This window comes from Bombus terrestris, chromosome 17, assembly GCF_910591885.1.
Source record: "Bombus terrestris chromosome 17, iyBomTerr1.2, whole genome shotgun sequence".
In the NCBI taxonomy this organism is placed as follows: domain Eukaryota; kingdom Metazoa; phylum Arthropoda; class Insecta; order Hymenoptera; family Apidae; genus Bombus; species Bombus terrestris.
Window position 1 is genome coordinate 2,115,043 of NC_063285.1, and position 24,309 is coordinate 2,139,351.

The 24,309-nt window shown below is 44.0% G+C and overlaps 1 protein-coding gene across 1 annotated transcript; it reads right to left on the minus strand.

The window, feature by feature from the left end:
• Positions 1-647: 647 nt before the first annotated feature.
• On the minus strand, positions 648-23,568 carry LOC125386766. Its single transcript, XM_048413895.1, has 2 exons — positions 22,454-23,568; positions 648-1,032 (listed from the first exon to the last, which is right to left on the minus strand). Exons 1-2 carry the CDS (start codon positions 22,480-22,482, stop codon positions 648-650), a joined length of 414 nt encoding a protein of 137 aa, XP_048269852.1. The 5' UTR covers positions 22,483-23,568.
• Positions 23,569-24,309: the final 741 nt, after the last annotated feature.

Here is a 24,309-nt window from a genome sequence, read left to right on the forward strand (position 1 = left end):
AGCGGAAATGACATGATGTACTCGGTTAAACTCCGACCTAGCCAGGAAGTTAAAAAGCTCGAAAGTAACCTTAGGTTATGCGCGCGCTCATCATCACGATACCCGAGGAGGAGAGAGTGGAGAACGGCGAATTGGAAATTGTACAATTACCCTCATCTCCCGGGGATCCCTGACGCCTAACCAACAAGAATTTGGTACTATTTCGCATTCTTTCTAGGGTGTGCAATTTCTATATATATTTGCAAATATTTGCATATTTTCAAAAAGAGGGAAATTCTCAACTGCCCTAAGCAATGTGCAATACACACTCAGAAGGAAAGGTAAAGAAGTACGGGGGTTTCTGTGAAAGTATTGGACGGGCAGGTATACGGTTGTATTAAATACATTATAATTTGTTAAAAATTACCCTGATCCCTCCGTCAAATTCCTATAACAATAACAACGGTGGCATCAGAAAATATTAATCGAGTAAACAAATTAAATAACAAAATGTTTCCAAGAATTCCTTGAAATCCTACCATCATGTATTTGTATTTGAGTATTTTGCGTATCTATGGTGAAGTGAATCAGCTAATTTTAACACATAAGACTCGTTGAATTTGTCAGAAATGAGTAAGGTAAATGAAGGTAACATGGAATAATTGTCGTTAGTTATCATTTCTTAAATAAAATACATTACCAGGAACGAGTGTCTTGAGCAATTTATCCAGTTTTTTGCATAATTCTATTTTCTCGATGAGAAGATCTTTTTCTACTGCTGCTAATCCTCCAGTTTGTTGTCCAATCAATTGAGCCAGAGCAATCGTTACATCAATGTTGTAAAAATGATTTGGGTGGAGAGTACTTTCGTAACGACTTATAAATTCGTTACATGCAATAATGTCATTTTTCTTCATGGTTGAAAGGTATATACCAATATTTTCTAATATTTTTTCAATTTCCGCATAAGGAACAATTGATTCACAAATTTTGCATATATAATCCTGTTCCTGTTCAAAAAAAGTTTTTGGTAACATGTATCCTGGACAATTCCTGGAAAGAAGCAAACAGATAAAATCATTCTTGTATACAAATAATTTGAAAAATAATGTTCCCCAACTTTTCGTAGTATTTTTGTGTTAAAGAGAAAGTGTTTAAGACTTTAAGAGCTCATAGTACTTTTCAAGAGAGCGTGTAATTATCATAGATTCTGAAAGCAACTCTTTTGCTGTAAAATTAATTTTTTTTATTTACAAGTGTCTGACATTGTACGTCAGCCACTTCGCAACATATTCCAAATAAGCCACAGCATAGATTTAGTTTAAAAGTACTATAACGTTGCCACTCTCATTCCTGGACCATCAATATAAAAATGACTACTTTATGTTATTTTTATTTAGAAAAAATTGTATTTTAGTTTAAATTATGTATTTTTCTTTAAGATTAAATCAGGATTATTATTAATATAAGCTCGCGTTTATTTTTTATATTTTTTTATAAAAAATTAGCAACAAAATATATTCGAGGCCAGACACTGCGCATCCACGTGAGTGCACCGCATAATCACGACTATCAAGCATAAATAGGGGGCTGGTAGTTCGATTCAGTTCCTTGATTAGTGGCTTCAAGAACCGACTTAGAGACTAGATCTTTGAGAAACCAAGAGACTCATAATCGGTTGATTCGCTTCAAGTTTAATGAGCTCGCGAAGAGCTTAATCACCTAGAATTTGCCTGATCCGGTTTTATCTGTCTGTGTAGAGCTCTCAAGATCAACTTGATTAAATTAGCTAACGAAGGAACACTTTTGGTTTAAGGACACACTCTGGGATAAATCTAATGTTGATTTAAGGTTGAGTTAAGATTCGTTCCACGTCTAATGATCTAGCGAGGAGCGGAGCTTCTTAGTAGCGATGTTGTTCAATAAAACTTACTGGATTTACTGAGTTTGAGCTTTATTTACAAAGCCTGTCGCACATGCGCAGTCAGTTTAATTAATAAGATAGATTTTAAGCATCTCAATTATCGTACATATTGAAAACGTTTCAGAATATTATAAACTTCCGTATTCAAACTTTCAATATTATATCATTATCATTCAAATACTTGTCATTTCAGTTTATTATATTAGTATTGTTGTATTTATTGTATCACTATTATTATTCATATTATTTTCATTGAATAAATCTCTGTTTAAAGATCTTAACTTGTGAATTTCTACTCTAAACGCGCCACACGAACATTATTTCCACTCTTACTCCACTCTTACGCCACTGATGCTAACCGTTCTTTTATCAATAACAGGTGCCATAACCTCTGAGAGCACTTCTTCAAGATTGTCGTTATAATATTTATTAATGCCAACAAAAATTATTTCACAGCAATCTAGACGAAGAAGCTTCGAAGTATGATTGAAGCGTGAATTACAAGCTCTTTTGGATAGTAGAATTTCCATTATTCGAATTTATGGAGGAAATTAATGGAGTGACGACTGCTTGAATGAGGGAATTTGTGGATGGTAGAACACGCGTGTTTTATTATCATTATCGTTCCACTTTTCAAAAAGAATAATTCAAGAACAATTACAAAAAATACAATATAATATAAATTTTTAAAATCATTTATGGATTTCATATTTTTTTTTTACTGCTATATCTAATAAATTTGTTAATAGCTTGAGCTGCGTTGAATCATCCTATTTATACCTGAAGACAGTGGTTTCCAACGTGGAAGGCGCGGAGTATTGCCAGGGGAGGCGGCAACATTTTTTAATAAAACATTAATTTTCATACCATAATATCTACAAATAAATAAAACTTCATATTGTAAAGCACGTATATGTTATAGCAAAATTTTATTATTATTCTGTTAATTGTAGTTTTCAACTTTTTTTATTATTTAAAACGTGTTTATATTATTATATCTGTTAAAAAAGTAAAAGGTAGGGAGGCGCGGAAAGAAATTTTTTTTTAGGAGAAGCATAGTAGCATAAAGGTTGGAAACCGCTGTCTCAAGACACTTAAGTCCATTAATGTCATGCTGGCCCCAAACGTCTTAGGAATCGCCGAGGAGGACGCGTGGGATCAGTGGCGATCCCAGCTGAACAACGAGAGAGGCGAACATCGAGACGCGGAGGCGGTCCTTCCAAACTGGGAAACATGGAGAAGCTGCCGCGACCTCCCGCTCACCTATAGGATGATCCAGGTGCTCACGGGACACGACGTATTCGGCGAGTAACTGAGGAAAATCAGACGGGAGAGACGGACATCTATCACCACTGCGGGGAGGGTAGGGACACGACGCAGCACACGCTGAAGCTTTGTCCGGCATGGGAGCTGTCCCGCTACACCCTGTGACACGTCATAGGTAAAAGATTGATCCCCCTCGGCGATTGTACAAGCGATGCTGAGCGGGCCACAGGAATACGAGGCTGCCCGCCTCTTTTGCGAGCGAGTTATGCTCGCAAAGGAACGAGCAGAAAGGGAGAGAAAGAAAAACTCACACCCTTGTAGGATAACGCGATGGACGGGGATGGCGGTCAGGCGGTCTGGAGCCGCTCCATCGTCGTCTCAACGGACCACGACTAAAAGGGGGGATAGCGCTAGGGACAATGCCCTCCCCCCTCTAACACCAAATTCAACAGTCGGAGAATCATTAAAACTGGCTCAAACAAGAGGACGGGGGAAAGGGGTACAACTGAAGACAATTCATAAGAGGTTCCTGGAGCACTCCTATCATACGCGTAGGATGGGCATCGTGGAGTTTTAGTCGGTAAGAGTTCGACATTACTCTGCTGTTATCGATTATTAGCAACAGCGGAGTGTCCATGAGGATTTCTCCACGTACAAGAAAAGAAGGTCCATTAACGGTTCATAAACGTTTCGAAATAAGAAGACTTTATTATGTCTGAAGATCACTTTCTTGTGGACTTCTGAACGCGCTCTACCTCAACACTAAAGTAATAGAAAGATATGAAATTATAGAAGGACATACTTAGAAATATTGTGTAATTAATGATACGTTTGGGTGGTGGAACGTCTCAATAATAAATTATTCTGATAATAGGTCTTCAGATACTGGAAGTCTCACTATATTGACTTTTACCGAGAAAAGATACAAAAGTCACGCGCAGCTCGAACACATAGCTTACTATTTGGCTTTTTACGTTTTATATTTAAATCAAAATTCGTCTGTGACTCCTGCATTAGATAGAATGGAGGTTATCAATCCGTTAGGAAGATACTTTCGTTTAGGTAAGAATCTGATGGAGGAAGAAAAGATTTGTTGGATCCTCATGTCGGAAGTTGGTGAAAATACGGAAAAATTCAATAAAACAGTCGTCGCAGAACCGGAAAAAATATTAATTCATCTAGTACATCGATGGAAGACGTTTACAGGTAGATGGGAATAACCGATTTTTCTACTAGATACCATTCCGAAAATTCCTAATTTATAAATTTATTGGAAAAGTACAGGGAAAACTTAAATTACGGTATATGTATGTTGTACATACTATCTTCTGTTGGTAACTTTAAGTTAATGTACAGATATACATTGAATGATACTCAAAATGATGGCGGCAAGCAGAACGGACACGTGCACGTCGCTCCGTAGGCATAACCGAAATATCTGGGTATATTAAAGAATTCGGGCGGAAAGTGCACGAAAGTGAAGTTTCTAGTGCTCCGGAAAGAGTGGGAACACAAGAGATAGGTGAGCTCGCTGGTATAAAAGCGAGAGAAACGATTGAAAGTGCTGTGTGTGAAAAGTGAGGTTAGGGGCAGAGCGGGGGCCATCTTGGGTCGCGCGACCGAAGCGCCACCGTGCGGGCTACCTGGGTAACCAAGGAGTGGTGGAGAGCGCCCCCGTGGAGGGCCAGTCAGAACTCCCCGCGTCGAACAGACACGAATCGCATACACGCGGAAGGATACAGTGGGATTATACGACGACCGGCTACGTTGAAGGACATCCATCTCAAACATACATATATATATATATATGTATATTAAGACAAACACAATATGGACAAGTACTGTAAGTCAAGTAAACTTACGGCTCAGGGAGTTTCGGAGCTTCCAGGCCCCGTCGGGGATTCGAGTAGCGTCCCAGGCTCGACCCGACGGTCACCCAACGACTGGACGAACGGCGAGGGGAAGGTCGATCCCAGGGCCTCCCCTCGTTCGGTAAACACGACCGGGGACCAAGAAACATCCGCAGTTGTCACAGAGGAAAAGACGTGCACGAAAAGCACTAGAAGATACCTCGAATTTGATGAAGACATCGCGGGAATCATCGAGGATGTCGAGATGCCAATGCAGGCACTCAAGGATAAGACACCACCCACCGAAAAGGCGACCCGAATCGCCAAGGAAAAAATCTTCAAAGGTGACAAGATCACCAGATATATGAGAAAGTCCCCAGTGGAGGGGAGCGAGTGCAAGAAAACGAGAAGCCTGGCCAGGAGCCAGCCGAGGGCAACGAGGGACGAAGCGGCCAGCACCTCGGAGCTAGACACACCGGCGGAAATGTCGGACAGCGGCAGCGAAGCGGCGGCACCAAGGGAATGTCTCAGGAGGAAGGCCATGGCGAACAGAGCAGCGGCCGAGACCGAAGGCAACGACGAGGACAGTATCGTCATTAAGATGAGCGAATGGAAGGCGATGACGGAAATCATCACAGAAGTCTTCCGCGAAATCCAATACATAGGTAGCAGACTCTACCTCATGAGCAAAAAGGATACCGACATCAAGAAAAGGAGGGACGCCATCAGTAAAAAAGCGATCAAGCTCCACTCGATGTTGGACGAGATGAGGCTCAAGAGGAACGCGAGGACAGTCACGGCCACCAGGATGACCACCCCTCCGGGGAGGAGTGAGGAGAAGGAAGGAAAAAGGAAGGAGATATCGCCCGTCGAGGGGAAGGGCGACACCAAGAGGAAGAGACCAACGACAGTGGAGGCCTCCTACGCAGGAGCCTGTGCCGGCAACAGCTCGGCAAAAGCGACTACGGAATGCACGGACAGCGATGTAAAGGAAGACTGGATCCCTATCCGCGGAAGGAGAGGAAAAGGAACGGACACCCCGACGGTGGTCAGGAAGGCGAACGCAGGAAGGGCGGCATTGGACAAGCCAAAGAGGCCGGAGGGACCGAAGAGGATACGTAACAGACCCGAAGCCATCCTCGTCAAAGTAGGGCAGGACAAGGAGTGGATCCAGGTCTACAAAGATCTGATGGGGGCAAGGGGGACCCTAAAAGAGAGCTGTGGGATTAGGAGGACCAGAACAGGTGACATCCTGATCGAGCTGAAAGCAGGTAGCAACGCCAAAAAGACCGCGGCGGATATGAACACGGCGCTAAGAGGCAAGGTGAGAGCGCTACCAATGCGCGACAAGACCTCCGTAGAGATCAGGGATATAGACTCGCTCGTAGGCAAGGAAGAACTAGCCAGGGAGATAGTAGAACAACTGGGCATAAGCGACATTACTGAGGTCGAAGTAAAGACCCTAAAAATGGCGCCGTGGGGCACCCAATCGGCAATAGTGACGATGCCGAAAGCCTATCTGGCCAAAGAGGGGGCGAGCCGGAAGATCAGAACCGGCTTGACGATAGCCTCGATAAAGGCACTACCCAATGTGGTAAGTGCTTCAGATGTCACATGTTTGGGCATATCGCGAACAAGTGCACGGCGATAAGCCCTGGAAAGGAGATTTGCAGGAAGTGCGGAGCCAAAGACCACACGATAGCTGCCTGCGTCAACGCACCCTGCTGCTCCATCTGCAGCAAGGAGAAAGGAGTGAAATTTGACCACGTAACCGGATCCCTGGCTTGTCCAGAATATAGAAGGCGGTTGAAAGCGAGTAAATGAGGATACTGCAGATAAACCTCAACAGATGCAAGCTGGCGCAGGACATGATGCACCAATGCGCGATCGAACTTAGGCCGGATATAATAATAATTTCCGAGCCGAACAGGCAGCTACCGCACTGGTTTAATGACACCAAAGGAGACGCCTCGATATGGGTCACACTCCTCAATGGCAAGCTGCCTGATGAAACAACGGAGGTCAAGAGCGACGGGATAGTGGGCGTCCGCGTTGGCGACGTCTTCTGCTTCAGCTGATACCGTTCGCCCAACATAAATAAGCCAGCATACTGCAAATACATAGACACGCTGTCTGCTATGACGAAGAGCGTTGCAAGAAGACACGACAAGGTCGTTGTGGCCGGAGACTTCAACGCAAAGTCAACCTGTTGGGGAGGATCGACCACAGACAAGAGAGGGAGAGTCTTAATGGAGGCACTAAGCGGCCACCGGGTGTTTCCATTGAGGCTCAAGGAAAAGTACACCTTCTTCATGAACGGGAAGACGAGCTTCCCCGACATAATAAGCGTATCCAACAAGGTCAGCGAGATACACGCCGGAAGCGCGGTCTTGGACAAATACTCGGCCTCGGACCATCTGTACGTGCTCCACAGGTTTAAGACGAGGAGGACCCGAACCGTATCGAAGTTCTACAGGTACGTGACCAAGGACATGTCGCCGGAGGAGTTCCTGAGCAGATTCGACGACACACTGAAGAAGGAGGACCTCAACGCGGCTATCGGTGAGGATGGGGCCGAGCCCTTGCAGAAGAGCATCGAAGGTACGAGCGAAGGGATGCTAAGGAAGTCGAACGGTGCGGCGAGCCGCAAGTACGCGAACTACTGGTGGAAACCGATGATCGCGGAACTGAGAGCGCAGGCGCACAAAGCGCTCAGGAAGGTGACGAGAGAAAGAAAGAAGAATGCCGGCAATACCGAGCCCCTCGTCAACGCCTACAAGGAGATCCGTAGGCAGTTAAAAAAGGAGATCGTCTGTAGCAAAAAAACAGCTTGGGCAGAATACTGCAAGATACTGGAGAGCGACCCTTGGGGCAAACCCTATCGCACGGTCATGAAGAAATGTAAAAGCAAGGGACCAACAAACGACATGCCGATCGACATGGTTAAGGCAGTCCTACAGAGGCTATTCAGCCTGGGACACAGACCCCCCCATTATGAGGGCCGCCAAGAGGCAGAGACCGAAGAAGAAGGAGATATTAGCCTCAGCGTCGCCATCGGCGAAGGCGATGTCGTCGATGCCGCCGGAAGAATGAACTCCGAGAAGGCTGCAGGAGTCGATGGCGTGCCGGGCGAGATCGCGAAGCTGGTAGCGAGTCGCAGGAGCGAGCTCGTGACAAGGGCGTTCAACGGCATCACCGAATCAGGAAGGATCCCAGACTGCTGGAAGACGGTCAGAGTAATACTGCTAAGGAAACCGGGAAAGGATCCCAGTCTCCCCAACGCGTACCGGCCGATAGGCATACTCCCAACCATGAGCAAGATCTGGGAAAAATGCTTTAAGAGGATCATCGAGAGATGCACCGGGACGGACCCGTTCCATCGGAGGCAATATGGCTTCAGAAAGATGAGGAGCACGGTAGATACCATCACGCAGGTGATGAAGGTTGCCAACATCTGCAAACAGAAGAAGGTAATATGCGTGATGATCACCCTGGATATTAGCAATGCCTTCAATTCGCTCAGCTGGAAGAGCATATACGAGGAATTTGACAAGAGGAAGCTGCCATGGAAGGTCAAAAGGCTAATCGGCAGTTACCTATCCGGAAGGAGGATCATCGTGAGCAACCAGCACGGCACGGTGGAGCACGAGGTGGCGGCGGGAGTTCCGCAGGGATGCATCCTCGGACCATTCCTGTGGAACTTGGTATACGACCGGTTGCTCGAGAGACTCGACAACATGCCAATGGTCAGAGCAACCGCCTTCGCGGATGATCTGGCCATCACATGTTCCGTCGGGAGGAACGAAGATGCCTCCGTCAAGGTCAACACGATGCTAAGGATCGCCAACGATTGGTGCACGAGTGTCGGGCTCACCCTGGCGAGGGAAAAGACGGAGGTCATGCTCATCACAAGCTTGCGAGTGCCGAGAGTGGTGAAACTCAGGTTGGGCTCCTCGGACATCGAAACGGTCGATCGCATCAGGTATCTCGGAGTCGTCATCGACTCCAGTCGGAGGTTCGGTGCGCATATCGAGATGGTGTGTAACAGAGCCGACAAGTTAATAGGAGCCCTTGGGGGAATTCTACCCAACATCAACGGGCCGCCCAGCCTGGCTCGTAGGCTCTACTACAATGTGTGGGAGTCCATCGTAACTTACGGAGCACCGGTGTGGGCTAGAGCAGCGAATACCGATAAGAACAGGAAAAAGCTGAAACGAGCACAACGAACGGCCCTGTGCATAACAACGACGGCATACCGTACCGTCTCCCACGCGGCACTTTGCGTGTTGACCGGGAATCTCCCGATTTACATAAAGATAAAGATGCTCGGAGAGACCTACGAGAGGAACAAGATCCATGGGTCCAGGATTGGCACGGATGACGGCTCCAAGCTGAAGGAGGAACTGGAGGCGAATCGCAAGAAGGCCCAAGAGGACTGGCAGAAGGAGTGGAACAACTACAAAAAAGAAAATATCACAAAGAAGCTAATACCGAGTGCGCTGCTATTTACCAAAAAGAAGATGGACATCGATCACCACACCATGCAGCTGCTAACCGGGCATGGGAGCTTCGGGGTCTATAGGAAAAGGATTGGCAGGGACAGCGACAGCAACTGTCTCGACTGTGGAGACCCGAACGACGATGCAGAGCACGCCCTCTTCGCGTGCCCGAAGTGGACGGACAGAAGGATCGAGCTGGAGAACGCTCTGGGAGGGAAGATAGACGTGGGCAATCTGATCGCCACGGTGACCGCCAAGGACGAGAGCTGGAATAAATTCAGGTAATTCTGCAAGACCGTCATGTGTCACAGGAGGGTGACAGCGAGGGCCTGGGAAGAGGCAAGGAGGAGAACGAGCGTAACAACAACTACGCGGAGCAATGAGGGCAAGAACATGGAACAACGAAAAACCGCAGAAGGAGACCAGCCCAGTATTCTGAACTGGCTGAGAGGACGATATGAGCAGTAACTGCCCGAAGAAGTAGATACAACGGGGCACGAAAGGACAACCCTGATGACTGCCGACAGGTTTTACCGGGGTTGTCTGCCCTCTAAGCGGAGGAAGAAGGAGGAGGGGTTTTTAATGGGTATGGCAACGACATCCGACCGACTCCCACATAACCCAGTGATGCGGGTCACTGGGCATGCGTAATAGCATTTTCCCCTCCCCACGCAAAAAAAAGATATACATTGAATGTAGTACTGTGTTATATGATGACACAATAAGGAAATTCATTTAAAATATGGATGCGGATAAAATATAGGATGCGATTAAATAAATCGCAAGCTTAGCCACTTTGTGAAAATGGATCCTCTCCTTTTTCTAATACCGATTTGAAAATTTGCAAGACTATCAGGCCCCAGAGCGAGACAATTTGGGTTCAATTACACATTCCCGTATCTACATAATGCTTAAGAAGATCTCTGATGGTTGGCAATCGGATGGGGAGAAAACAACTCTCCCTCCTCGGTTTCTTAATAAGAAATAGGCAGATCTCTTTTTATTTTTAGGGAATCTTTCCATAGGTAAAAGTATTATTATATAGAACGCAAAAGTCCTATGACCTGTTATCAATCAGAAGTTTCACAATTTTTCTGGCTTAGGATTAAATAGCTAAATAGCTGCTACCTAAGGCGACTGTTCAGTTAATGAGCTGAAGAAGTTTCTTAATGGTAATTCTTGTAGCCATCGCTGCTTTTCTGTATCTAAGTTTCCTGCGGCACTTGTTCCTGGAGTTATTTTACGTTTTCCAGTTTTCGTCCTGGTAACATCTTTCGTTATCGTGACTGCACTCCTCCTGCCTCCACTGCTCTTCCATTTCTTCTATAACCATGTCGTTTTGATTATTATTACATTGCTGCTGTTGCTATAGGCCTGGTAAATCTACCGACCTTTTTATGTAATACATTTCTCTTTCAGTTGCAATTTTAATTGTTGGTATCTGCTGCTGCATTGTTGGACTTCCCCTCACTATTACTAATCGTTAATTTTATTTCACTTTGAAACACTTCTCTGAATCACTTCACTGGAGCACATGATTGATTACACACGTCTGTTTACCTCGGTTGCCCGAGCAGAGCTTTAGCTACCAAAGGTGTTGGTGTTACTGTGGTTAGTGTTCATTGCGTGCTGTGAATTTGGAGTTGTCTTAGTTTCTGTGCTATCCTGTTGCGCTTGTAAGTTATTGTACGCCCTGTTTCGTAGCGGCGGAAACAGTTTACGTTGCGGTTGTTTTCTGATTACACAGCCTTTGTAGCTAGCTGGGTGGTTTCGATTGCAGTTGAAGCATTTTACTTCGTTTATTCTTCCTACGTATGGACAGTTTATTGTTAGGTGCGTTTCTGCGCATTTGACACACGCCGGGTTTCTGTTGCAGTAATTTTTTGTGTGTCCATATTGTTGACACCGTATGCATTGCGGTATGTCTTTTTATGTCTTGGTGGCGCCACTGTTACTATTGTGTTTAGAACTTTTTTAATTTCAAATATTTCTTTGTTGTTGTTTTTAGGTTCAAGCTCTATTAGAAATAGCGGTAATGGCTGTTTAGTATCGTATCTGGTTATGTTGTTCATTGATCTTACCTGGTGTCCGATTTTTGCTAGTTCCTCGCATATGTTGTTTGTGTTTGTTTTTGGGTGTAATCCCCTGATTACCGCTTTGAAACTTCTGTCGGCTTTGAGCTGGTAAGTGTGATACCCCGCGTTTTTCTCTTTTAGTGCTTTTGTCACTTTTCTGAATGTTTCTGGGGTGTTGGTCCGAACTTTGACTTGGACTACTTTTAGTTGTTTTATGCTATAATTTTCTTTTCCTGCCGTGTTGTTTAGTAGTTCAATGAGGGGGTCTATTATTTGAGCATCTATGTAGATTGGTGGTGGTTTAGCGATGCGGGTTATTGGTTTTTCAACTGGGTCTGTTACTTTCTCTTCTGGCAGTGTGCTGAAGGAGTTTCGAAGATTGATTTCTTGTAGCCATTGTTGCTTATTTGCTACTATAGCTTTCCTACTGCTTGTGCATGGTGTTACTTTTCTTTTTTTGTTGCAAGTTGCCACCTTCCAGCTTTCGTCCTGATGAGTTAGTTCATTGTTGGTTTTATTCTCATAATTGTTTTGTATTGATTCCATATCTATTTCATTTATAATTGAATACTCCTGTTCTTCATTTAGCGATTGTCTTGGGTTTGTTATGCTTGTAGCTCTATTCGTAGAATATGTTTCGCCTTTGCTTGTAATTTTTATTCTTGGTATTTGTATTTTCCACCATTTAGCGATGGGCGTTGACGTTACTATTTTTTTTCCCCACTTTTTTTTTGCGTGGGGAGGGGAAAATGCTATTACGCATGCCCAGTGACCCGCATCACTGGGTTATGTGGGAGTCGGTCGGATGTCGTTGCCATACCCACTAAAAACCCCTCCTCCTTCTTCCTCCGCTTAGAGGGCAGACAACCTCGGTAAAACCTGTCGGCAGTCATCAGGGTTGTCCTTTCGTGCCCCGTTGTATCTACTTCTTCGGGCAGTTACTGCTCATGTCGTCCTCTCAGCCAGTTCAGAATACTGGGCTGGTCTCCTTCTGCGGTTTTTCGTTGTTCCATGTTCTTGCCCTCATTGCTCCGCTCGTTGTTGTTACGCTCGTTCTCCTCCTTGCCTCTTCCCAGGCCCTCGCTGTCACCCTCCTGTGACACATGACGGTCTTGCAGAATTGCCTGAATTTATTCCAGCTCTCGTCCTTGGCGGTCACCGTGGCGATCAGATTGCCCACGTCTATCTTCCCTCCCAGAGCGTTCTCCAGCTCGATCCTTCTGTCCGTCCACTTCGGGCACGCGAAGAGGGCGTGCTCTGCATCGTCGTTCGGGTCTCCACAGTCGAGACAGTTGCTGTCGCTGTCCCTGCCCATCCTTTTCCTATAGACCCCGAAGCTCCCATGCCCGGTTAGCAGCTGCATGGTGTGGTGATCGATGTCCATCTTCTTTTTGGTAAATAGCAGCGCACTCGGTATTAGCTTCTTTGTGATATTTTCTTTTTTGTAGTTGTTCCACTCCTTCTGCCAGTCCTCTTGGGCCTTCTTGCGATTCGCCTCCAGTTCCTCCTTCAGCTTGGAGCCGTCATCCGTGCCAATCCTGGACCCATGGATCTTGTTCCTCTCGTAGGTCTCTCCGAGCATCTTTATCTTTATGTAAATCGGGAGATTCCCGGTCAACACGCAAAGTGCCGCGTGGGAGACGGTACGGTATGCCGTCGTTGTTATGCACAGGGCCGTTCGTTGTGCTCGTTTCAGCTTTTTCCTGTTCTTATCGGTATTCGCTGCTCTAGCCCACACCGGTGCTCCGTAAGTTACGATGGACTCCCACACATTGTAGTAGAGCCTACGAGCCAGGCTGGGCGGCCCGTTGATGTTGGGTAGAATTCCCCCAAGGGCTCCTATTAACTTGTCGGCTCTGTTACACACCATCTCGATATGCGCACCGAACCTCCGACTGGAGTCGATGACGACTCCGAGATACCTGATGCGATCGACCGTTTCGATGTCCGAGGAGCCCAACCTGAGTTTCACCACTCTCGGCACTCGCAAGCTTGTGATGAGCATGACTTCCGTCTTTTCTCTCGCCAGGGTGAGCCCGACACTCGTGCACCAATCGTTGGCGATCCTTAGCATCGTGTTGACCTTGACGGAGGCATCTTCGTTCCTCCCGACGGAACATGTGATGGCCAGATCATCCGCGAAGGCGGTTGCTCTGACCATTGGCATGTTGTCGAGTCTCTCGAGCAACCGGTCGTATACCAAGTTCCACAGGAATGGTCCGAGGATGCATCCCTGCGGAACTCCCGCCGCCACCTCGTGCTCCACCGTGCCGTGCTGGTTGCTCACGATGATCCTCCTTCCGGATAGGTAACTGCCGATTAGCCTTTTGACCTTCCATGGCAGCTTCCTCTTGTCAAATTCCTCGTATATGCTCTTCCAGCTGAGCGAATTGAAGGCATTGCTAATATCCAGGGTGATCATCACGCATATTACCTTCTTCTGTTTGCAGATGTTGGCAACCTTCATCACCTGCGTGATGGTATCTACCGTGCTCCTCATCTTTCTGAAGCCATATTGCCTCCGATGGAACGGGTCCGTCCCGGTGCATCTCTCGATGATCCTCTTAAAGCATTTTTCCCAGATCTTGCTCATGGTTGGGAGTATGCCTATCGGCCGGTACGCGTTGGGGAGACTGGGATCCTTTCCCGGTTTCCTTAGCAGTATTACTCTGACCGTCTTCCAGCAGTCTGGGATCCTTCCTGATTCGGTGATGCCGTTGAACGCCCTTGTCACGAGCTCGCTCCTGCGACTCGCTACCAGCTTCGCGATCTCGCCCGGCACGCCATCGACTCCTGCAGCCTTCTCGGAGTTCATTCTTCCGGCGGCATCGACGACATCGCCTTCGCCGATGGCGACGCTGAGGCTAATATCTCCTTCTTCTTCGGTCTCTGCCTCTTGGCGGCCCTCATAATGGGGGGGGGGGGGGGGTCCGTGTCCCAGGCTGAATAGCCTCTGTAGGACTGCCTTAACCATGTCGATCGGCATGTCGTTTGTTGGTCCCTTGCTTTTACATTTCTTCATGACCGTGCGATAGGGTTTGCCCCAAGGGTCGCTCTCCAGTATCTTGCAGTATTCTGCCCAAGCTGTTTTTTTGCTACAGACGATCTCCTTTTTTAACTGCCTACGGATCTCCTTGTAGGCGTTGACGAGGGGCTCGGTATTGCCGGCATTCTTCTTTCTTTCTCTCGTCACCTTCCTGAGCGCTTTGTGCGCCTGCGCTCTCAGTTCCGCGATCATCGGTTTCCACCAGTAGTTCGCGTACTTGCGGCTCGCCGCACCGTTCGACTTCCTTAGCATCCCTTCGCTCGTACCTTCGATGCTCTTCTGCAAGGGCTCGGCCCCATCCTCACCGATAGCCGCGTTGAGGTCCTCCTTCTTCAGTGTGTCGTCGAATCTGCTCAGGAACTCCTCCGGCGACATGTCCTTGGTCACGTACCTGTAGAACTTCGATACGGTTCGGGTCCTCCTCGTCTTAAACCTGTGGAGCACGTACAGATGGTCCGAGGCCGAGTATTTGTCCAAGACCGCGCTTCCGGCGTGTATCTCGCTGACCTTGTTGGATACGCTTATTATGTCGGGGAAGCTCGTCTTCCCGTTCATGAAGAAGGTGTACTTTTCCTTGAGCCTCAATGGAAACACCCGGTGGCCGCTTAGTGCCTCCATTAAGACTCTCCCTCTCTTGTCTGTGGTCGATCCTCCCCAACAGGTTGACTTTGCGTTGAAGTCTCTGGCCACAACGACCTTGTCGTGTCTTCTTGCAACGCTCTTCGTCATAGCAGACAGCGTGTCTATGTATTTGCAGTATGCTGGCTTATTTATGTTGGGCGAACGGTATCAGCTGAAGCAGAAGACGTCGCCAACGCGGACGCCCACTATCCCGTCGCTCTTGACCTCCGTTGTTTCATCAGGCAGCTTGCCATTGAGGAGTGTGACCCATATCGAGGCGTCTCCTTTGGTGTCATTAAACCAGTGCGGTAGCTGCCTGTTCGGCTCGGAAATTATTATTATATCCGGCCTAAGTTCGATCGCGCATTGGTGCATCATGTCCTGCGCCAGCTTGCATCTGTTGAGGTTTATCTGCAGTATCCTCATTTACTCGCTTTCAACCGCCTTCTATATTCTGGACAAGCCAGGGATCCGGTTACGTGGTCAAATTTCACTCCTTTCTCCTTGCTGCAGATGGAGCAGCAGGGTGCGTTGACGCAGGCAGCTATCGTGTGGTCTTTGGCTCCGCACTTCCTGCAAATCTCCTTTCCAGGGCTTATCGCCGTGCACTTGTTCGCGATATGCCCAAACATGTGACATCTGAAGCACTTACCACATTGGGTAGTGCCTTTATCGAGGCTATCGTCAAGCCGGTTCTGATCTTCCGGCTCGCCCCCTCTTTGGCCAGATAGGCTTTCGGCATCGTCACTATTGCCGATTGGGTGCCCCACGGCGCCATTTTTAGGGTCTTTACTTCGACCTCAGTAATGTCGCTTATGCCCAGTTGTTCTACTATCTCCCTGGCTAGTTCTTCCTTGCCTACGAGCGAGTCTATATCCCTGATCTCTACGGAGGTCTTGTCGCGCATTGGTAGCGCTCTCACCTTGCCTCTTAGCGCTGTGTTCATATCCGCCGCGGTCTTTTTGGCGTTGCTACCTGCTTTCAGCTCGATCAGGATGTCACCTGTTCTGGTCCTCCTAATCCCACAGCTCTCTTTTAGGGTCCCCCTTGCCCCCATCAGATCTTTGTAGACCTGGATCCACTCCTTGTCCTGCCCTACTTTGACGAGGATGGCTTCGGGTCTGTTACGTATCCTCTTCGGTCCCTCCGGCCTCTTTGGCTTGTCCAATGCCGCCCTTCCTGCGTTCGCCTTCCTGACCACCGTCGGGGTGTCCGTTCCTTTTCCTCTCCTTCCGCGGATAGGGATCCAGTCTTCCTTTACATCGCTGTCCGTGCATTCCGTAGTCGCTTTTGCCGAGCTGTTGCCGGCACAGGCTCCTGCGTAGGAGGCCTCCACTGTCGTTGGTCTCTTCCTCTTGGTGTCGCCCTTCCCCTCGACGGGCGATATCTCCTTCCTTTTTCCTTCCTTCTCCTCACTCCTCCCCGGAGGGGTGGTCATCCTGGTGGCCGTGACTGTCCTCGCGTTCCTCTTGAGCCTCATCTCGTCCAACATCGAGTGGAGCTTGATCGCTTTTTTACTGATGGCGTCCCTCCTTTTCTTGATGTCGGTATCCTTTTTGCTCATGAGGTAGAGTCTGCTACCTATGTATTGGATTTCGCGGAAGACTTCTGTGATGATTTCCGTCATCGCCTTCCATTCGCTCATCTTAATGACGATACTGTCCTCGTCGTTGCCTTCGGTCTCGGCCGTTGCTCTGTTCGCCATGGCCTTCCTCCTGAGACATTCCCTTGGTGCCGCCGCTTCGCTGCCGCTGTCCGACATTTCCGCCGGTGTGTCTAGCTCCGAGGTGCTGGCCGCTTCGTCCCTCGTTGCCCTCGGCTGGCTCCTGGCCAGGCTTCTCGTTTTCTTGCACTCGCTCCCCTCCACTGGGGACTTTCTCATATATCTGGTGATCTTGTCACCTTTGAAGATTTTTTCCTTGGCGATTCGGGTCGCCTTTTCGGTGGGTGGTGTCTTATCCTTGAGTGCCTGCATTGGCATCTCGACATCCTCGATGATTCCCGCGATGTCTTCATCAAATTCGAGGTATCTTCTAGTGCTTTTCGTGCACGTCTTTTCCTCTGTGACAACTGCGGATGTTTCTTGGTCCCCGGTCGTGTTTACCGAACGAGGGGAGGCCCTGGGATCGACCTTCCCCTCGCCGTTCGTCCAGTCGTTGGGTGACCGTCGGGTCGAGCCTGGGACGCTACTCGAATCCCCGACGGGGCCTGGAAGCTCCGAAACTCCCTGAGCCGTAAGTTTACTTGACTTACAGTACTTGTCCATATTGTGTTTGTCTTAATATACATATATATATATATATGTATGTTTGAGATGGATGTCCTTCAACGTAGCCGGTCGTCGTATAATCCCACTGTATCCTTCCGCGTGTATGCGATTCGTGTCTGTTCGACGCGGGGAGTTCTGACTGGCCCTCCACGGGGGCGCTCTCCACCACTCCTTGGTTACCCAAGTAGCCCGCACGGTGGCGCTTCGGTCGCGCGACCCAAGATGGCCCCCGCTCTGCCCCTAACCTCACTTTTCACACACAGCACTTTCAATCGTTTCTCTCGCTTTTATACCAGCGAGCTCACCTATTTCTTGTGTTCCCACTCATTCCGGAGCACTAGAAACTTCACTTTCGTGCACTTTCCGCCCGAATTCTTTAATATACCCAGATATTTCGGTTATGCCTACGGAGCGACGTGCACGTGTCCGTTCTGCTTGCCGCCATCCCCAAAGTGTGTTTCTTTTCCCACTTGCCGCACTTTCACTGAAGCACTGTTTCGCATGTCCGTTTATCTCGGCTGCTTGGGCAGGACTGTTGACCGAGTAAACTTGTCTCAAAACTTTAAACGCGTTTTTCTCAAAATTACTTTTTTCAAGTTGACGTGCACGATATCTCAAGTTCCAATAAATCGATTTATTTGAGATTTGGTGCGAATATTCTTTATATATTTTTCTATCGCCTCAACCATGGTCGGATTAAAATTTTTAATTTTACTATTTTAAAAAAATTCGGAATTGCCAAAAAAACATGCCAAAAAGGAAAATTATTTTCAAACGGCCGCCATTTTGTGAAAAAATAATTTGTTGACTCTTCCAAGGTTCATCCTATAGTCGAATCTATTCTAATTAAGAATCCGTTCAGCTTTTTTGTTTCAGACGACCAGAAGGGTCGATATCATGCACGCCAGGACACCCTTTCTTTGGACCTCCACTTTGCCAGCTCATAACTTTGTGAATTTTTAGTCTTTTTCGGTTAATTTTTTATGTAATCTTAAAATATCAAGATACAAATCATAAAAAAATGGATAGTAAAAATATTTTTTGTTTCGTTTATACAGAGCTTCAAAAATCGCTCGAAATTCATACCTCTAGACTAAAATACCCCCTTAAAAGGAAAACAATGATCTGACCCGAATCTCTAATCTTCGCATTCTCTTAACTCGTATGTTACATTTTGATCAGTTATATCAAAGCGATCTTCCTCGTTTGTTAGTAATATTTGTTTTGTTGGCAGATAGAAGAAGATATCATAGTAATAAAAAATATTAACTGGGATATAACAAATTGAAATAGCGAAACACAGACGTCGGTCAAGAAGTGTGTGATGTGAAATATTTTCCGGATATATCTGTGGCATACTTCGGATACATTTTACAAATACAAACATTTGTTCTTACATCAAATAAGGATAAAGTATTGATATATGCATCACAAGTTAAACTTTGAGATAAATAATTTTGTAAACATTTCCCGTAACCATGAAATTGTATGATACAAGCTTTTTAACACTTAGGCAACCGAATAGGGAGACCTCCCTTTTTGGCTTTAGCAACGTGTTTTATTTTTTCGCTGTTATTATCAGTTATTGTTTACCTGGAATTGTTCCCAATTAATTGCGCCACTTTTTCTGCTTTTATAATGTACAGTATATAACAAAATACGCCAATTTAGTGGTGTTAAAATTAATTAAAAAGTTACACTATCCGTTATGACTAAATAGAGTTATGACCGAACGATACTACATTGTAGAAAAATATTAAAATGCATTATGAATTTTTAATTTCACGTTCAAGCTGTGTTATTTATCTTTAATCGTCTTGAACGTTTTTAATATTACCTATATTTTTTTATACTTTTAAACACGATGTGTTGCATAAACAATATGTGAAATCGTTAAATAAAATCATTACCACAAAATATAATTAATTACTTAAATAATTTTTAGACCTTTTTGTTACTTATGTACTGAATATTGGTCCTCGATACTTGGAAAAATGCGCGGTGGAAACGTATAATTCATTGTGACGCGCGCCGGTTGGCTAAGTGTTAAAAGATTTATATTCGAAATATAATGTAATAGTTTGAAACATCCTCTATATCTCCGCGAATATAGAAACAATTACGAAATTGTGCTTCCTTTTCTAAATTCTATTACAGTAGAGCCTTCTTTATCTGAACATCCGTTATCCAAATACAGTACTATTCGAACGTTCTGCTATTCCAACATGATACTTCTCAGTAATAGGTGCCCTTTTCTGTTTCAGGCATGTACATATTGTATTGGTGTTCGTATACAATGTATTCTTTCCTTAATTCAATTTAGTGACTGCTAATTGTAAGAATTTGATACAGAACTTGTTGCGACCTATCAATTAGACGGCGATGAGTCAGGCGCAACTGTTATCTTGAGGTTGCGCCCCTTGAACAATATTACCGCTCAAGGTGGATGTAGACTAATGATGCAAAGTAGTTGGTTTATTTGCACTGTTTGGTATACGTTGCAATAGTCGGAATTCGCGTCAGATCTCTACTGTTTGAGAAAAATCGAAAAGAGTACTCCAAAATTAGGGTCAAAGTTGGTCCCATCAGCTTTACTTAATATTTATAGATATCTGCAAATTGATATTGCCAAACTATTCTATATCAATGTATTAGTTGAAGTCCACGGAATTCATTGAACCCAACAGGAATCGTATAGCTTTTGTAATTTTGCTATAAATTAACAGTGCTGAACAGTCTAATCTGGCGCTGCGCAGCCGTACGAAGCAGACCGTGCAGTCGGGCGCCACATCATAGAGAAAACCCTGAATATCGGCGCCGGCGTCAACGTGTTAACTTGCCTTGTTTGTGTTATGTGCGTGCCAGTCAATTGGATATTTGGTGGTTTCTGTTTTCTTAGTGTAAATGTAATATGGTGGCATTTATTGAGGTTTGCTTTTATTTGTTTATCTTGTAGCCACTTTTCTATTTTTGTGATGTGCTCTTGTAGTAATGTAGCTACTGTTGCTGGATTAGTATGCCTGACTAGCACAGCCGTGTTGTCCGCGAATGTCAGTATTTTGCTGTTGGTAGTTGTTGGTATGCCGGCCGTGTATAGTGTGTATAATATTGGGCTTAAGACGCTTCCTTGCGGTACCCCTGCCTTCAGGCAGCGTCTTTTACTTCAGAATATACATCCTTTATTTTTACTATAAAGGTTCTGTTGCTTGGGTATGATTTGAGTAAGTGGTGGATTTATTCCGGGAAGTGTTTTTTGATTGTTTGTAAGAGGCTTTCATGGTTCACTTTGTCAAATGCTTTCGCAATGCCCATGAAGGGGCCTGTACAGTATTGTTTCCTTTCTATTGCTGGTAAAATTTCGTTGACGAGCCTGTGCCTTTTGCTCTATCGTGGAGTGTTCTTTTCTGAATCCAAATTGGTAATCTGGTATAAATTTTTCTTGTTCTATTGTTGGTTATATTATTTTCTCTACTATTTTGGAAAACACTGGAAGTAGTGATATTGCTCTGTAAGATACAGTTTGCTGTGGGTCTTTGCCTGGTTTAGCTAACATTATGATCTGTGCTAACTTCCATAGATTAGGAAAGTATTGAATTCTTAAAATTGCATTGAATATTATTATGATTAAACGTATTGCTTTTGGGGGAAGGTTTTTCAAGATTTTACCATAGATTGGGTCGATTCCTGGTGCTTTATTGTTTTTTGTTTTCTTCATTATGATTCTCATTTCTTGAACTGTTGTATTAGGTATGGTACGGTGCTTGTCAGTTGAGCTACTAGTATTTTGCGCATCTTCGTCTCAATGATATTTGGTTTTACTGTTGTTAATATTATATAGAGTAAATGTGTTACAAAGGTGGTTGAACAATCCTGTAGCTTGCTCTTCGTTGCTTCAGGCCCATATGTTATCTGCTTTTCTAATTGCTGGGATTAGAGTTATTGGCTTCTTTATTTTGTTCGTGGCTTTCCACTGAGAGTGTTTCTATGAATTTTGAGAATTCGTTACTATTATGATCTTTTATTTTACTTTTTATTTCCTTTGCAAGTTTGTATAGATGTTTTTTGTTTTCACATGTTCTATGTTTTTGCCATTTTACTTTCGCTTTCCTTTTTTCTCTGATTTTGTCAAGGATGTTTGGTTTTTTTTGGTTTATAAGTAATAGTTGCCCCTGTTGCTTCTTGCATAATTTCTGTCAATGTTGTTACTGCCTGTTCGATGCGTTCAGGTGTTTTCAATGGAATATTGCAGTTGATTTCGCTCTTGATTAGTTCTTTATGTTTGCCATTTGGTGCTTCTATTGCAAAGCGACTCTGATTTGTTATAAAGTATTAGTTTGCTTGCGTATTGTATTATTAACGGTGTATGATGGGAGCCAAGCTCCCATCTTACTTTTAATTTGTTTGCGTTTACTCCTTTTATACCTGCAAAATTAAGCAAGTCAGGAATTTTGTTTAGATCCGTCTGCCAGTGTGTTGGTCTTCCTGTGAATAATATGTTGAGATCACTAGTTCTAGTAAATGTTTCTAGTGTTCTACTTCGAGGTGTGTTAATTCTTGAATCCTATAGCGTGTGCTTTGTATGTGTGTGACGTCTTCCGCTGCGATGTAATTACTTATGTTGAAAGAATTACGTGACTTAGCAGTCAAAAAGATATTGATATTCAATATTTAGAGAAGCTATCGATTAATCTTAATTTGTATTTGAAATAAATGAAATTTCACACGAGAATAATGATTGTTATAGTATCAGAAAATTCCATTATCCGAAGAGTATATCTGCTTATAAATTCGCATAAAGAAGACTCTACTGTACTTGCATCAGTTCTGTACAATATTGTAAAGTGGGAAAATATTTTTATTTATAGTAATCCATTCTTCGTTTTCATAATAATTTCTATAAGACTTAATTTTTAACTTAACTTACATTCGATTGCACTTTAAAGCATTAAACATTGTTCCAAATTCTGTGGGATCCTTGCATCGATCACAAGTACATTCAAAAAATTTTGTTTTAAGAAGATGGTGTCTTCTGTTTGCAGTACCCCACAATGGATCCGTATAACATATAGAAATGTGGTCTCCTAAAATATTTCATACAAATTCATACAGTTGCATTTATCTAGAAGATTTAGGCTAAGAACAGACAATTTATTCGACACGATTTTTGACGAATTGGTCACATCGCCTTATACTCGATAGCTGAATTGCTTACAGAAACAGGCACATAATTTCTTAATCTCGCGCGAAAATTTTTAATTCTACCATCGTAAGTGATCCTTTACACCGTTGATTTATTTTCACCTATGAGAGGTACAAGTACACACAAGAAACAGTCCCTTAGCATAAATGTATGTATATACATACACGAACAGGTCATACAGCTGGAACCACTTCGATCACTACATCTTCACTATTTTAGTGAAAAGTATTTCAGATAAAAGTTGAATGGTTGCAAAGAGGACAGAATTTGACGCGATTAGTGTCTTTGTAGGAGAATGCGAAAATACATATGAAGGTCAGATCTATCTTTTTAAATAAAATCATATACTTTTTATTATGTTAGTCGATCCAACTCATAATCCTATATAGAAAAGAATTAACCTATTCATATAAAAATACATTAGTTTATAAGTGGCATAACTGTAGCCACTGCGATACCTCTAAAAATAGTAACTTGAATTCGAGCAGTTCACAAAAAACAAAACTTGACCTTCTGTGCATCTTTGAAACCAACTTATATCTGAAAAATTTGTCACTAAAATCATGACATGCACAGTGATCGAAGTGGTTCCGGTTACCTTCATCCCGTATATTGAATATTCTCAGTAGATGACCATATTAGGTATTCATAGGAAATTTTAAAGTGTAAAATTACATAAAGTGCGTATAATGTGATAAAAGAATTTTCCTCCCTATCTATATTCTCAAAAAGATGAATTTGCATAAAAATACTCAATCCAATTATTAGCAAATTTCTATTGTAATGGCTGTAACAAAAGCTAATATTTTAAATTACTTGTTGTCTTACTTAGAAAGAGGGGAAGAGAGAAGCATGAATATTTACATAAATATTGGAAAATTATTTTGTTGTAATTTTTTTCAATCGACATTGTAATATTTTCAATCAACATGAACTTGGCTATTTGTATATGTAATCAACAGTTTGCAATTGAAATCTATTTTGTAATAGTACTGTGACTAATTTCTATAAAATTGATTTGGTATTCTCAACGTCTTTTTGTCGACTTTCGTCGACTACCCTGTGTGTACAGTTAAGAAACAGTTAAAAGAGCCTATTACTTCTTTAAAAATTGCTTCGCGTGTTCTTAGTCATAATAATGCTTCTATATGTATATATACAGATCATTTATGTGATATCAAATTATTTGTAAATATGAAAACGGCAAAAAAGGTTAATATATAGAAATACTAGATAAATGATAAACAATTTAACTTTACACTACAAAATGTTTATGTAGACGTCAGTCGTTTTGACTTAGCATTCACATTTGTCCGAATGACAGACAAAACGTTCAATAACACATTACTTGTTAAGTAGAGCCAAAATGTTCAACACACATATGTACACATGTAATATAGAGTATTCTATTCACTCATCGTAAAACATTGCCAGCATATTCCATAATTAAGAATAAAAGAATCATATAAACATAGGCTTATAAACTTTTTATCAAAAAGTTGTAATGATGATGCGAAATTAGCGAAATTTTCGTTTAAATATAACAGGCAACGAGTACCAACAATGTCGCACCTCAACAA